Source organism: Branchiostoma lanceolatum, chromosome 4 (genome assembly GCF_035083965.1).
Source record: "Branchiostoma lanceolatum isolate klBraLanc5 chromosome 4, klBraLanc5.hap2, whole genome shotgun sequence".
Lineage (NCBI taxonomy): Eukaryota > Metazoa > Chordata > Leptocardii > Amphioxiformes > Branchiostomatidae > Branchiostoma > Branchiostoma lanceolatum.
Genome location: NC_089725.1, coordinates 22113454 through 22127601, shown reverse-complemented (window position 1 = coordinate 22127601; position 14148 = coordinate 22113454). Strand labels below are relative to the sequence as shown.

General features: G+C 39.8%; 4 protein-coding genes across 6 annotated transcripts; 2 read left to right on the top strand and 2 right to left on the bottom strand.

The window, feature by feature from the left end:
• The first annotated feature begins 776 nt into the window (after positions 1 to 776).
• LOC136433370 (pre-mRNA-splicing factor CWC22 homolog) lies at positions 777 to 2971 on the top strand. The gene has a single exon (XM_066425512.1). The coding sequence runs from the start codon at positions 1015 to 1017 to the stop codon at positions 1954 to 1956; it is 942 nt and encodes a 313-aa protein (XP_066281609.1). The 5' UTR covers positions 777 to 1014; the 3' UTR covers positions 1957 to 2971.
• Positions 2972 to 3407: 436 nt separating this feature from the next.
• On the bottom strand, positions 3408 to 6319 carry LOC136433375 (ergosterol biosynthetic protein 28 homolog). 2 transcript variants are annotated; one of them, XM_066425519.1, is made up of 5 exons: positions 6059 to 6319; positions 5137 to 5260; positions 4718 to 4808; positions 4481 to 4599; positions 3408 to 4233 (listed from the first exon to the last, which is right to left on the bottom strand). In XM_066425519.1, the coding sequence occupies exons 2-5, from the start codon at positions 5258 to 5260 to the stop codon at positions 4094 to 4096; spliced, it is 474 nt and encodes a 157-aa protein (XP_066281616.1). In that variant the 5' UTR covers positions 6059 to 6319; the 3' UTR covers positions 3408 to 4093. The 2 variants fall into 2 exon arrangements, with proteins under 2 accessions (XP_066281616.1, XP_066281615.1); XM_066425518.1 differs by having other exon boundaries at positions 6073 to 6315.
• A 274-nt stretch (positions 6320 to 6593) lies between these two features.
• On the top strand, positions 6594 to 10281 carry LOC136433369 (tubulinyl-Tyr carboxypeptidase 1-like). 2 transcript variants are annotated; one of them, XM_066425511.1, is made up of 11 exons: positions 6594 to 6697; positions 7216 to 7463; positions 7773 to 7861; positions 7990 to 8046; positions 8347 to 8421; positions 8717 to 8888; positions 9024 to 9069; positions 9269 to 9348; positions 9703 to 9786; positions 9943 to 10090; positions 10127 to 10281. In XM_066425511.1, the coding sequence occupies exons 2-10, from the start codon at positions 7218 to 7220 to the stop codon at positions 10030 to 10032; spliced, it is 939 nt and encodes a 312-aa protein (XP_066281608.1). In that variant the 5' UTR covers positions 6594 to 6697; positions 7216 to 7217; the 3' UTR covers positions 10033 to 10090; positions 10127 to 10281. The 2 variants fall into 2 exon arrangements, with proteins under 2 accessions (XP_066281608.1, XP_066281607.1); XM_066425510.1 differs by having other exon boundaries at positions 6602 to 6697; positions 7113 to 7463.
• An 8-nt stretch (positions 10282 to 10289) lies between these two features.
• On the bottom strand, positions 10290 to 14148 carry LOC136433368 (protein angel homolog 2-like). Its single transcript, XM_066425509.1, has 5 exons — positions 13827 to 14148; positions 13350 to 13588; positions 13038 to 13107; positions 12260 to 12853; positions 10290 to 11968 (listed from the first exon to the last, which is right to left on the bottom strand). The coding sequence occupies exons 1-5, from the start codon at positions 14032 to 14034 to the stop codon at positions 11325 to 11327; spliced, it is 1755 nt and encodes a 584-aa protein (XP_066281606.1). The 5' UTR covers positions 14035 to 14148; the 3' UTR covers positions 10290 to 11324.

The window sequence follows — 14148 nt, the reverse complement described above, 5'->3', positions numbered from 1 at the left end:
TCCTTCTTCCCCCAGGCTTTTTCCGTCCTTCTGATTCATAACCAGAAACTAGATGTTTCCACTTCCTCTGCCATTCTTTTTATGACCTTCTTCTCAATGGCTAAGTCTCTGCATAATCTGGCTAGTGAAGTTCTCGCGAAACCTCGGCACCCTACTTCCACTTGGTATATCTTAGATGATAAATTGATTGATTGATATATACATATTTGGACGACATCAAATTCCAAAAGTTAAGATATAACTTATTCAATTAAGTCCATGTTTAGTCGATCTAACACAAATCAAGTTTTTAAGAAGCGATTCGTTCATTTTGTTTCATTTAGACCAAGGAGGTTTAACGTTTAACGTTAACCTCCTTGTTTAGACAATTTAACGTTAATATTATTTCATTTCATTAGATTTCAAATAATCGTATGTCATTTTGTCTGTAGTCAAGACTGCCTAACTACACAAATGCTGAGTCCAGTAATAATTGGTTTGGACAGGGCGTGCCTCTCCTCTTAACGTTATTTAACGTGCTCAGGGCGTGACGATCGAAGTTCAAATTTCACTGATGCCATCCCTCTTCAACAAAATGTCTTATCTGACCAAATCCAAAACTGACTCTTTTATAAAATAAGTCTTATGTCTTCATTGTTTTAATCTTAAATACCTTGAAATGACACGCCTACATCGATGCACACATGCACAATGCACATGTAAAACGTCACAAACAGTGGAGGTCTGGATTTCAAATATCCCGCGCTCAAAATGTCAAAGGTCATCACGACGTCTTGTGCGCATGTGCACAGGTATTTGTCGTTTTTGAACTCTGAGCGGAGGGTTGCTGGCGCAGTCTTACACATCACGCTGGTAGATGTTAACCTTGTGGGCTTATTCGACACTGGAAAAACTAATTTGGTGGCAAGAGCTGACATCCAAGGCGACGACTACCTCAGTTCCGTTTGCATCGTTCCACGAGATCGCGTTTCCCTCACAGTATAAGTAACGCCCCCCTCCCCAGTCTAGTTCAAAATGGGCAGACACAAGCAGGACGCAGACGAGGACAGTGACTCCGATTCTAACGTCTCCAGTAAGTCATCAGGGTCTGACTCTGAAGAGGAATTGAAGAAGAGTAAGAAGACGAAACAGGATACACCCGTCAGCGTCAAGAAAGCGCTCAAAAGAGAGAAGAAACGGGAGAAGAAGAAGTCCAACAAAGACAAAATATCCATGGACGATTTCTACAGCAGGAACGCCGAGTTCAGATCATGGCTGCAAGAGAAGAAGGGGAAATATTTTGACCAGTTGAAGTCACCACAAGCAAAGAAGCTGTTCAAGAAGTTTGTGAAGAAATGGAACAAAAAGAAGTTGGACAAAAAGTACTACAAAGGCATGGACAACTTGGACACAAGTGCATCGTCCAAAACTCACTACAAATGGAAGTTTACCTCCACCCTGAGCACTGCTGACTCTGACAAAGTGGAAGGCGCCCGTTCCAAAGTTAAGAACTGGAGCGGCAGCCAAGACGAGCTGGATCAGCATAACATGTCTGGTGCCAGCGGATTCTCTACATTTGGAAAGTCACCTGCACCAGCTGATAGAAGTTTCTCTAGTTTCTCAAGAACCCCTGCCTCAAGTCAGAAGCAGGGCAGTGACCGGCTGATAGGACCCATGCCTCCCCCACAAGAGTCCCCCACTGGTAGGCCTGCAGTCCAGGCTCACAAGAGGCCATCTCCTGCTGCCAGCGTACCTAGGCAAGATGAGTCCTACCTCATGGGTGGTGACAACTTCTTGGCCAAAATCCAGGCAAAGAAGAGAAAGCTGGAGGAGAAGAGGCAGAAACAGATTAAAGTTGCGTCAGAAAAGGTTCGAGAGCACCAAGCTAAGGAGAAGGAAAAGATGCAAGCCTTGCTGGAGATGGCTCGCGGTAGTCGCCATGAAAATTCACTTTGGAAGGATGCAAAGAAATCTTGAAAAATACCGCAAGATATCACCACAGTCACATGGAACTTGACACTGTCCAGTTACAGCACAATATAACTAATTCATGACCATAATTATGGTTCTACATGTTGCCAGCTTTTGGACTCTGGCATGTTGTCTGTTCAAATGTTAATTTTAGCTTTCACTTGAAGTCTTGTACACACAATAAGCATGAAAAGTTGGACATTTGTGATTTAGATTGGCAAGGCAAGGAATGTTTCCTTATCACCAGTTTCTACAAATATTGCTACAATAGTGTTATTTATACTACTAGCTGTGCCATGTTAAACTTTGACAAGGTGTTTTTGGATTAGTGAAGTTATCCATGGTAGCCTGCATGTACATGTTTATATGGTGCAAGGACAACCAGACTTTTTCAGTTTAATCTGTCAGCTTGGGATACAGTCTGAGTAGTTATGCCAAAGATATATACAATGTTATAGCCTTCAGTGAGTCATTTAACATACAGGTTTATTTGAGTTAAGCTTTGTAATATTTCATATATACTGTGATGGCTGTAAACAGTGTAATGTTACTTAGATGACAGTGATACTTTGTTTTGGGGGTACTGTACATGGTTATGTGTGATTACAATTTCATCCTTTTGGAGAAAAGTTAACGCCTGTCTCATGACAGAACCAGTGCAGAAAGTGAACGATCACTGTCTATGGTAATTAGATATCTGACCTTGATAGTGCTACATGTATAGTACTTGTGACCTGAGTTTTACCATTCCTGTTGCATGTTAAGTCGGTTAGTTTGGTAAAGCTACAAACATGCTGCTTTAGAAAATGACAGCAACTTCAATTCAGCAACCATGGTGTTCTGTGAATACCATTATTAAAGCTCTTCAAAAGTAAGAAGCACCTGCCTTAAGATTGTGTTTTACCAAATTTTTGTCACTATGTAATACAGTATGTGAATATGCCGACACTAAAACTAGATGATTACTTGTACTTAGAATTGTTCTGGAATTTGCAGGTAATAAAAAAGGTATGTTGCAGTACAGCTGGTTTCCTTGGTTGTGACTTATGTTAAAATTGCAAGACGTCATATAAAAGTCTGTGTATTAAATGGACAGTTGCCGGAGGTTGAGAGGCTTGTCTTCAGCAGATGGTGACCATGTGTTATGCAGTGAACAGAAGATTATAATAGAATTCTTTTGTCAGGTTGTGTTGTCATCATCTCTACCATAAATATTCCAGTTACCAACTTTGTAAACTTCATGAAAAGTAAGATTTTCAACAGTGATGACTCCACACAGATGTATGTACCATGTCTCAGCACTCACTCACTCATGACCCATGTCCCAGCCCTTCCCTGGAATTCTTAACTGAATTTCTTCACATTAAACTACGGATACCAAAAGTTTTACTTTAATCATTCAAGTAAAACTTTTGGTATCCGTCTCGCCCAAGTTGCACTACAAACATACTAGTAACTCTAGCTTTAGGATTTTTTATTGAAATACAACATGAAGGTACAACTTCAATAACACTGGTTACCTGTATACTTGCCTGCCTCATTCCTCCCCCATCTACAGATTGCCAATTGCTTCCTGTGTTCTACTAACATTTTCTTGAGGAGTCTCTGTGGTTATCCCGACTGTTACCACAACTATTAGGGGCTGTTCTTAGGCTCTGTACATTCATCCCAGTTGTTCCTAAGACTAAAACATTGGATCATATAAAATGATTGGTACAAGAATTATTCACGGTAAGGAAAGATCTCTATTCATAAAATTAAATCCCAGAGACAATACAGTATCTAAATGGACCATGGTTAGGTGGGTAAGTCAGGATTGTGGTACATCACCTGAATTAGACAGCTGACAGCGAAAGTATTTTGAATGTTTCAATAAAATAATGTGTAAATTACTAGTATGAAATGGCTACATCCTGGCTATTTTCCACTTTATTATGTAATACCGGTATGTATACTCAGTATCATCGTATTAGTAAGTAGTCTAAGGCAATGGCTACTATCAAAAATCATACTTATCAAGTACTAGTATCAATTGACAAGCACTTGCACATGAAAGTTTATCAACATGTACATGGCACTAAATCAAATGTAGCAGGTTTGCAGATTTGACTATCATTTCATCCAATGGAATTAAAACATGGAATCAAGTGCGCTTCTTCCTGGCCTTGAGCATTTCTTGCTCCAGGAGGACCTTTGTATCTACTGCTCTGTCCTGGTGCTGCAGGAGGTCCACAGCTGGATCCAGGTTCCACAGACCTACCACCATCAGGACCAGGGACACACCTGGGAATGCAGAAGATACATCATAACAAGCAAGGTCAATATTTTACACCCAGTGGAAAAGCCACAATCTATTCTAATGAAAAGAAAGCTCTTTAAAACATGCACAAAAAGTTTGTCATTGTGTCAAGGTAAACTTATTAGGCAGTCATGAAAATTACTGTTTTGGGTATGTCTTGCAAAAGTTGGTTGAATTGATAGCCTCAAAGACTTTTCAAGTTTTGTAAAAAGTGTCATGACAAATATTTACCTGAAACTATAATTGGGGTGATGACGCCTATATCAAGAGCAGCTGTTTGGTACACAAATGTTTCCAGCAGGAAATGTCCAAGGGCAAGAACAAACGACGACATGGTGACGTAATAAAGCCTGCAAAGCAGCAAAGGTTAAGAGGTTATTTCATGTCATCCATACATACAGTAAAAAGAAAAGTTATTTCCAGAAATGCAGAATTTGAAAGGTTGACTTCCTGGAAAGACATACTTACGGTCTGTTTGTGATGTCAAGAGCACAGTAGAGCCTAACTATAGCTGCCAGCAGGGTCCACATGCCAAACAGCCGTGCCTGCAGTCCATTCACTAAGAACATAGCGTCATTCAAGTCAGTTTTTATTAATGTATTACTCAATGTAGATACTATAGAAAATGGTATGTCTACACTTAAGTGCTTATGGGTCTACTTTTGTGGATCAAGACAAGTTTGGAATATATTTACATAAAACATCAACATGGCAAAAATAACTGTCCAACTATCTAATACTATGGTCTTCCAGATAAAAGCAAACATGCTTCAAAACAAAACTGCAATTGACAATACATAAAAGTCACAGCACTGAAGTTTAAATGTAGCAATCATTGGCTCCTAAGTACTACACTGTAATAATAGCCACAGAGAATACCAAATTACCAAGATCAGGGGTTCCAGTGTACAGTCGTTCAGCCAGGAAGCCATGGTTCCTGAAGCACTGTAGAGTATTGCCAAATGCCATGACTGCCACCACGGCCAACCAGCCCCGTAATGTTGCCAACATCTGGAGGAGATACAAAGCAACAGCTTTAAGTATCAAAATACACACTCCATTTTGGCCAATAGCTAATGTTAAAGTTTGAAGTGAGTAATTCAAGAAGTGAAATTTAATCTAAAAGATGATTTGATTTTTAAGGATACCCTGGATAGTTTGGCAATAACCAATTAAAAGGACAACTTTGCCATCATTATATACCAATCCATATTTTCTAACCGGTGTTCTGAAATTGGCTGGGACTCCATGACTTTGGTTTTGTCCTTGGTGCTGATTGACCCTCCCACAAGTCTTTTTTCCAAGTTCATGGACACCAGGATTAACTTTGTTTTTTTTCGACACATAAGTCGATGCTGCTGCTATTATTTTCTCAATAATTCGAGTAGGATAAGAAAAACATCCTGTGGTGTGCTTTCGTTACTAACTTGCTAAATTGTCATTTTACCACTTAGTACCTTTGGGCGACAAACATGCACGCATGCATGCAGAATGAATGTGTGACCTCGTCGATCGCTAATACATGATCATGGGTCTACAAGACAAAATTCAATGTTTAACATGATATCGAAACACGCTTTATCATCATTATTCACCAGGTTGTATTATTACATCCAGTAGGTACCCATCTGAGTAAATGAGGCCATTGTATTTATTTACGTGCTCGAGGCGCCTCCTAGAACACGGGACCCCAATTTTACGTCTCTCATCGAAAGACGGTGCAATTCTGACTAGGATAGTAATCATACTCTTCCCAGATTTGATCCGGCGTTGACACTTGCAATGTCAGACTATGCCAATGCAACATACTGTGTATATCTCACCTCGTCCCTGAGTGATCTCGCAGCGTTCGCGTCAGATGAGACAGAAAGACGTCCCCGGTTAAAAGGTACCAGCTGATAAGACCCCTTCACAACTTTAGGGAACTACTTTGTCGTGCAACAGCGAGTTTTAAAAAGGGAGAAAAATGTAGAATGTTGCAAATAACATTCAAAATGAATCATTTGAAAAAATTACTATCCGTTTTTGTGCAAAAGTGAATGAATAAAAAGTTGTCGTGAGTTGTGTTCACCGCGTTTCTGAGCCATGCGCGGAGTGATATAGTGACGTACACCACACCATCATCGTATGTTCACTTCCGGGTTTTGGGACAACACATTTGTTCATATGGGGGTGTCTGACTTCAGAGACTGTTTGTTAGTAGAAAATATCTGTTGATGTCTGATTCAAATTGTATATTTTTGTAAATCAACTTTGATTTTTAAATTCTATAATAATCAAAAAGTACATTTTGAACTCGGTGTCTGTGATTTTCCGTAATAAATAAAACCTACCAACCCCAAACCGAAAATGGTATCATGTTACCCTCCATGGCAACAAATAAACCTTTCGCTTCACTTTGAAGAGTTACCTAGCGGCTCGCGACTGACTCCGCTGCTGCAGTGACAGGTAATGTTTGTGTCCCATCAGTCGACGTTAAAAATTGGCTTCTTTACCGAGTGTGCATCATGTTTCCTGGCAGTGACTTGTTAGTGTCTTGTATGGTACTTTATTGTCAAAAATCAACCCGAATCAGTGCTTGAATGTTTGTTTACATTGTGTCACCGTACATTCGTCGATCTCAAAATTCACTGAAAACGACGAGTAAGTTAGTTATCGAACGTGGTATGCCAGTAAATAGATTGTGTCGATTTTACTCTAGATTATCAAAGCCATAACAAGTCACGAAATAGTATTGCAAGTGTGAAATTAACATTGCAGTTTGTTTAAACATATTTTGTGTTGCATGGTTGAGGTGATCTTGCTGACAGTACACAGTTACACACAGTACACACACTGAGCCCGAAACCTCAAAATGTTACAGGACAATGGATTGCAGCTTGTGACATGCACAGTTCCTTGCGGGATCTATACTAGTCAAAACAGCCTGCTATCAAGTTGTTACCTCATCATGGCATTGACCTCAGGAATGACAGATGAGAAGAAAACCAACCTTACCTCTCCGAGATGTGCAATACTACGCAACCCTGACCAATCACAGATAGAGGATGAGGAGGAGGTTGGAGAGGAGAATGGTGTTCTCTTCTACGTCAACAAGAGTGGATTTCCGCTGAATGACAAGACGTGGGAGAGAATGTGGCATCATGTAGCTAAAATTCACCCTGATGGGAATAAAATGGTCACTGAAATTAGGAACAGCAAAGAACTGCCAAGAGTAAGTATTCATCTAATTGGAGATACAAGAATGTATGTATCTTATGAACTGCTTAACTGAGTTCCTTGATACTTGACAATGGTATGAAAGTGGAATTATTTTGCTCAAAGCATATCTAAGACATTCTGAGGTTGAGAATGAAATGTGGTGTTATCATCACCCCCAATCAACTCCTTTCCAGCTGTTGTAGATTTCATCCACCATTGCTTTGATATTTATGGTGGACGTGCATTTTGTTAAATTCAGTGGGGAAACTTACTCTCATTGATGATCTTCAAATAACATGTTACTGATATATTCCTCTCCCAGGTACCACTACCAGTGGTTCCAGTCTTCCCAACCAACACAGCAATTACTGACAGATTGTGGATGGTTCAGAAGTACATGTCAGATCTACAGTATCCTTATTCTGTGAAGAAAGTTTTAAAGCTATTTTTGGTTCTCTATGGTTTTCCTTCACAATTATATAAAAGAAGTCACTTATATCTAAGGTAAGACCATATGACTCCTTAACTTTTCCTGCCAGATACAATCATACAGGAACACAGTTCTTTGAAATCAGGAAAAATCGGCCACTCACTGGGTAGGTAGTGTAAGCTTTATTACATCTAATGTTTAAAAAGCTCTAGATAGTAAAAATGTTCACTACATAAACTGGGTCATGGGTCAATTGTGCGTTTTGACAGTGGCATGAAGATTTATGTACTTTAGGCTATTCTGTTACCTAACCAGTCTAACAAAGGTTTTCATATAACTCTGAGAATTTCACATGTTTCAGCAAGACCAGTCATTGTAGAATATTTGTTATTTACTTGATAAATGCGAGATTTCATGTATGACTTCACCCTATCTCACGGTCTTCTTGTCTTTTCTTTGGTTTCAGTTTGATAGACTCTGCCAAGGAGATCATACGGGAAGCCCTACCCATCAAATGTTTGGAGGCCGTCATTCTGGCAATGTATCCTTCACAAGGAAACTGTCTGACACTTGAACAAGTTAGGATAAAGCCAGTCATTATTCTGATCATTCAAAGATGTTGAGAACACAACCTTGATGTAGCCAAATGTTCTCTAACTGTAACTGCAGCATGATGCTATTAGATTACCTTATCAATGAGTGAATCACTGTTCAAACATCATGCTGACAGTTTTTCCACCACCAGATCAAGTACATGTACCTGAAAGTGCATGTAACTTACAGATGAATTACTGTAACTTGTATCTATCATGATGTTCTCTTTAACACCACACTAGTCATCTAACCAATGGCATGCCTGGTGTGGAGCGGTTTCCCGTCAGCTTCAAGTCCCAGTTTGGGTCCACAGTGCACAGACATGTGGTACTGGGGGTTTACTGTGGAGGCAGATATGGGGCTCTGGGAATGAGCAGGAGGGAAGACCTCATGTACAAGCCACTGGAGTTTAAGGTAAATACCTATTACATTGACAGCTTCATATCTATCATCCTTCTGTTAAGAAACGATGCTCTCAAAGGGCAGTACAAATTGCTTTTTTCTTGTGTCACATTTCCTCATAACTGACCATGTTTTCCTCTATTGCAGTGTTTATCCGACCTAGTTATTGATTATGAAGAATCCTACAAAAGATGTAAGTCCATAGTCTTGGTTCCTTTCTTTTATAATGTAAATTGTGTAGTTTCTCAAGGTCAAAACAACATGTACAGAAAGGTTCAGGAAGTGTAAAGCTAAATAATAGGCATGGAAAAGTGTTATCCTGTTTTTGCTTCTCTCAAAAAGAAACTAGCTATTGCTAGAGAAGTTGCTAAAAACTGTTTTCGATGTTTCAGACTTGCACGTTCTTAAGAAGGTGAAGATAGGGTACCCTGTGTCACATGATCCTCACAGCTACGAGTGTATCTACTGGAAGGTAAGATATTTTTCTGACGTCAACCAAAAGAAACAGTTAGTGACATTTGATGTTACTCTGTAATTTGTATGATTTTGTCTCGATTCATTTGTGTTATATATTTAATTTGATTACTAGTACTGTGCTTGTGCCATGCATGACTGTATTTTTTGTATGAAAATATGCAAAAATTGAACGTGGAAGAAAAAAAAAGGAACATTTTCTAATCATTGATACGGCACTGAGGTCATGGATGTCACTATATAAAATATGCTATAAAGATTTTCAAAAAGAAACTAGGATAGGGCATATCAATTGTAGCCAATAAAACTTTGCATTTGTTTTGCTTGTAATGCTAATCCTGTCTGTTTGCAGGCCCTGACACTGAACATGACAAAGTTGTCCCAGGATGGGGTTAGGAAGGAGGTGGAGAAATATTCCCGAGAGGTTCGGGCAAAGGTGAGTACAACTGTTTAGTACCAGAACATGTATGAAAAAAGCACCTTAAACAGGCAGCAGTTGGGGCAATACTAGTAACTCAGATACAAGAGTGTATGTCATCTCCATATTATGGATTGTAAATGACCATGACATTGCACCCTGTTCCATACCTAGATGAAGACCAGTGGCCTTGTATCAGAAAGACCGCCTCTAGTGCCACCTCCTTCATCTCCACGTAAGGACACCCCAGGAAGACTCAACTGAACATCCTCAATACAACACCTTAGTCTTACAAGGACACCCCTATATTATGTGTTTGGTAATATCAAGGAGGTTTAATGATTAAACCTCCTTGGTATTATGTTGACTGTGTGTGTCCTAATAGGAATGTGTATCAAAATCTATCCAATATGCTCAGGTTACACATGAAGATAATCACTTGTAGATATTCTTACGTAAAAATGGTATTGTTTCTGTGTCTGACTGTAAAAAAATAAAGTGACATCATTTACATATGGATCTCCAACTTTTGTGTATTTTATTTTGTAGGTTGAAACAAAATATAGGCATATAAGTACACATTTACATGTATGTAACTGAAAAAGACTGGACAACATTAAAGAAAGCAATGGTATAACTGACACTGAACAGTAGAGCTAAATAGAACTTGATGCATTTTTGTATATCCCACAAAACCATCAAGAGCTGCCTCTCACAGATGTAACATAGGTGATAACCATGATAACACAATGCAGTGTTAACAGAACAGATCTGTGTTCATCTTACATTCAAAGTGCATGTAAGTTTTTTCACACCTTTGAAGAATGCAAGAATATATTGTGAGGAATACTATCCACGACAATATTAACCATTATAATGACTTTTTGGTCCCAGCTTATGTCTGTCAAATACATTTGTGCACAGTATTATCATATTCCTTCCAGGGTGTTTTGACAAACCTCACTCAAACATATGAATCAAACAATCAGTAAACTGAAATGACAGACATGTATTCTGAAGCAGAAGACAGCTGTTGTGAGAATTATCGAGATAAAAAAACCTTCAACATCCTGCATCTCCCTTTAAACTATGGTCCACTAAAAATAAATATGGTCCAATCAGGTCAACCACATAAAAGAAACAATCAGTTTACATTCAGTACAAATAACTGAAATCATCTAGTTAAACTCACTAGGTTGATAAGTTAAAGTTAATCAGTGTTGCCATGGCAGTGATCCTAAACATTCTTCTTCCATTAAAACGAATATACCAGCTATTCCGTAGAAATGTTAGGCCCCTGGACTACAGTCTACGCCAAGGGGGTGTATGTGACCATCACACATTACCCTGTACATCAGACATCATGCATATATGTCTGAACCACATGAACTCAACAGTCTTAATGAAGATGTTTCAATCTAGCCTACTACTAGTTTATGCCTGTAAAACTCACATTAGAAACAAGAGGTAACATTGCATCTCTGGTAATCAAGGTAAAATAGATTAATGTGCATTCTATACTTTCTTGGCACCAAAAACATGTGTAAGAGTCCATCTCACTTGTCAGTGAGTCTAAACTTTGCTATAAGTGGGAGATGATCAGAGGGATGTTCCTTGTTGGGTAAACTGCCCATCCTCTCCAGCTCTTTGTCTGACGGTAAAGTGAGTCTTGACAGAAGCTTCAGCTTCCCGTCCCTGTACCTGGGTTTGTACCTCCTTCCCTTGCCAGTGTGATCCCCCTCAAATATGGAGACCCTGGCTGTGTAGAGGATGTAGTCTACAGTGCAGTTTGCCCTGCCGTGATGCGTGGTGACCTCGGGTTCATGGTCCACTGTAAAGTGGGAGTAGACTGACCGCAGGTTGAATGGATGGAAAATGCAGGGGGAGAAAGGTGGAACCTGAGGTGTTGGAGCAGACACTGTGGGGTCACTTGAAGATGGGAAGGTTTGACCACCACTTTCTTCTACTACTGTCTCAGAAGTTGAGAACTTGTCAGAAGGTACTAAGGGTTGTTCCACAGGATCGTTACAGCTCCCTTGTTCCTCCTCACTTTTTACTGCCTCTGGTCGGTCATCAGGGTTTGACTGTGCATCTGAGCTAACTGACAAAGGAGAGGCTATGGGTGTATCACTGTCATACTGCAAATGGTCTTCACTGGGTGACTGATGTGCCGTATTTGATGTAGAGGTCACAGAAACATCTGTGGGACAATAGGGTTTGATCAACATTACTTTGATACTTTATCAATTCCATTAGCCAAAATAGAAGATCAAATATCATTTGCAAGCAGCTCATAAAACATAAAAACATAAGACATACATACTACATAAAAGTCATTACAGCTAGTATTTACATTACCTTTCTAATGTATAAAAGATTTAGTACGCAATTCCATGATAACTATCAGTTTGAAATGCCAATGTATGGCACAAAATACAAGTAAAAACTTTTGTACACTCTGTAGGTATAACTTGAACAAGGTATATTGTACCTTTCTGTGCATTAGCCAATGTTGCCTGCCGTCCTCTTTCCAGCACAGCTTGGTGGTACTGGCAGTGGTCTGTGATGCCAACAAACGCTGGCCACAGAGGTGGCTGCATCCAATTCCTCCATCGTGGTGGAGAGCTCTGCCCTGAGATCTCAGACCTCTCATATTCACTGTACGCAAGTTGTCCGGCATTTAAGAATTGGTAGAGCGGAGAAAATGGTGCGCTGTTCAAGTCTCCACACAGTACTACAGGGTGGCACCTGACCTTGGCGTCCCAGTACCTGACCTTGGTATCAAATGCCAATTGGTCGATCTCAGCTAACAGAACTCCAAGCTGAGACAGTTTAACATCTCCCCTCCTCTTGTTGAACAGGAGATGGGTGTTCGCAATGCACAGGTTACTGTGCATCTTCCGTTTGCCAGTTTTGGGCTTCAGAAGCACAACAATGGCCACATTGTCCCTGTCGAGCACATCAGTGCCAGGACGGTAATATTCCACCAGACGATGCTTCACCAGGCTGAACTTGGAGGTCCTGTAGAAGGTGGCACAGCCATCAGGCTTGTCACCTGTCCTTTTCTTGTAAAGCCCTTCATAACCTGTAAGGAAGCACATTGTTTTTTGCACAAATCATGCCTTTCGTAAGCACTTGAAATACAAATCTGATAGAACCTTTTACCTTGTGAACTTGATATCATCTTTTGCATCCCTAATTCCCTATACACAATTGTATATAATATAAGGACAATCAATGTGCTATAAAAGGAACATGTGAAAACCAACCTAGCTTTTGCAGTTCAGGCAGGAAGAAGTCATGATAATGGCTCTCTTGAACCTCCTGTAGACACAAGACCTGCCACAAACATAAGACAGCATGGAACATGGTAAGAACATAATGGCTATCTGAATAATACAGCATCTTTACACACACAGATGGTCTCTATTTCTATACATGTAGACTCTATACAAAGCAAGATTTGAATGCTGAATTGCAATGAATAGACAAGCAAGCTATAATTCAATAATAAAAAAAACTATAATAATTTTGTTGAGACCACCACTTTTCACGTCTGTTTTATACAAATCAAAACTTACATCTACATTGTAGTGCTGGAATTCTTGAAGCAACTTTTCCTTCCTGACATTCCAGGTAAGCCTATCCTGGTCCGCGCAGTCTAGATACAGGTACCAGTTTGCCATCAGCAGTTCTTGTGCCAACACATTGTAGGACATCAATGAGAAGTCAAACCCTGAACCAGGTTTCCTCTTGTGGTGGCCATGGGTAGGAGGATGGTACCAGCCCCTAGTTGGTGTGTAGTTCTCCTGGCTATGAGCTGTATGACAGGACAAAAAATCAATAGCATGAATCATGCTATACATCAGGATCACAAAACTGCAAAAAAATGAGATTTCAATCAAGCCTTCTTTTTAAAATGTTACAGTATAAATATTTCTCATTATCAGTGGCACTTCAAAATAGTCTGCAGGGTGGGCTACTACCACTTACATAGTCAGTGACAGAATTTATGTTATATATATTAAACATATATGATATCTTCTAAAGAAATTTACCTTGCATTTTCTTGCCACTTCCTGACAGACAAGTTGGTTCATGATCAGCTGATGCTTCTTGCCCCTTGTTCTGTGAATCACCAGAGGAGTTCACACGAGCTCTCTTATTCTGTGGTGCCTCTGCGTGGGTCTGTCCACCTCCTAGTTTGCCATGACTACCAGTTACTGCAAAATAACAATTGACTTGACTTTTGTCTTGTCTTATCATTACTATGGTAGGGTGACAGATGGGCAATAAGATACCTCTAAGTCTCTCTAAACTAGAGACCAGATCAAATGGGAAAAGCAAAAAAGGAAGACCCAAAACCAAGTGGAGGAGAAC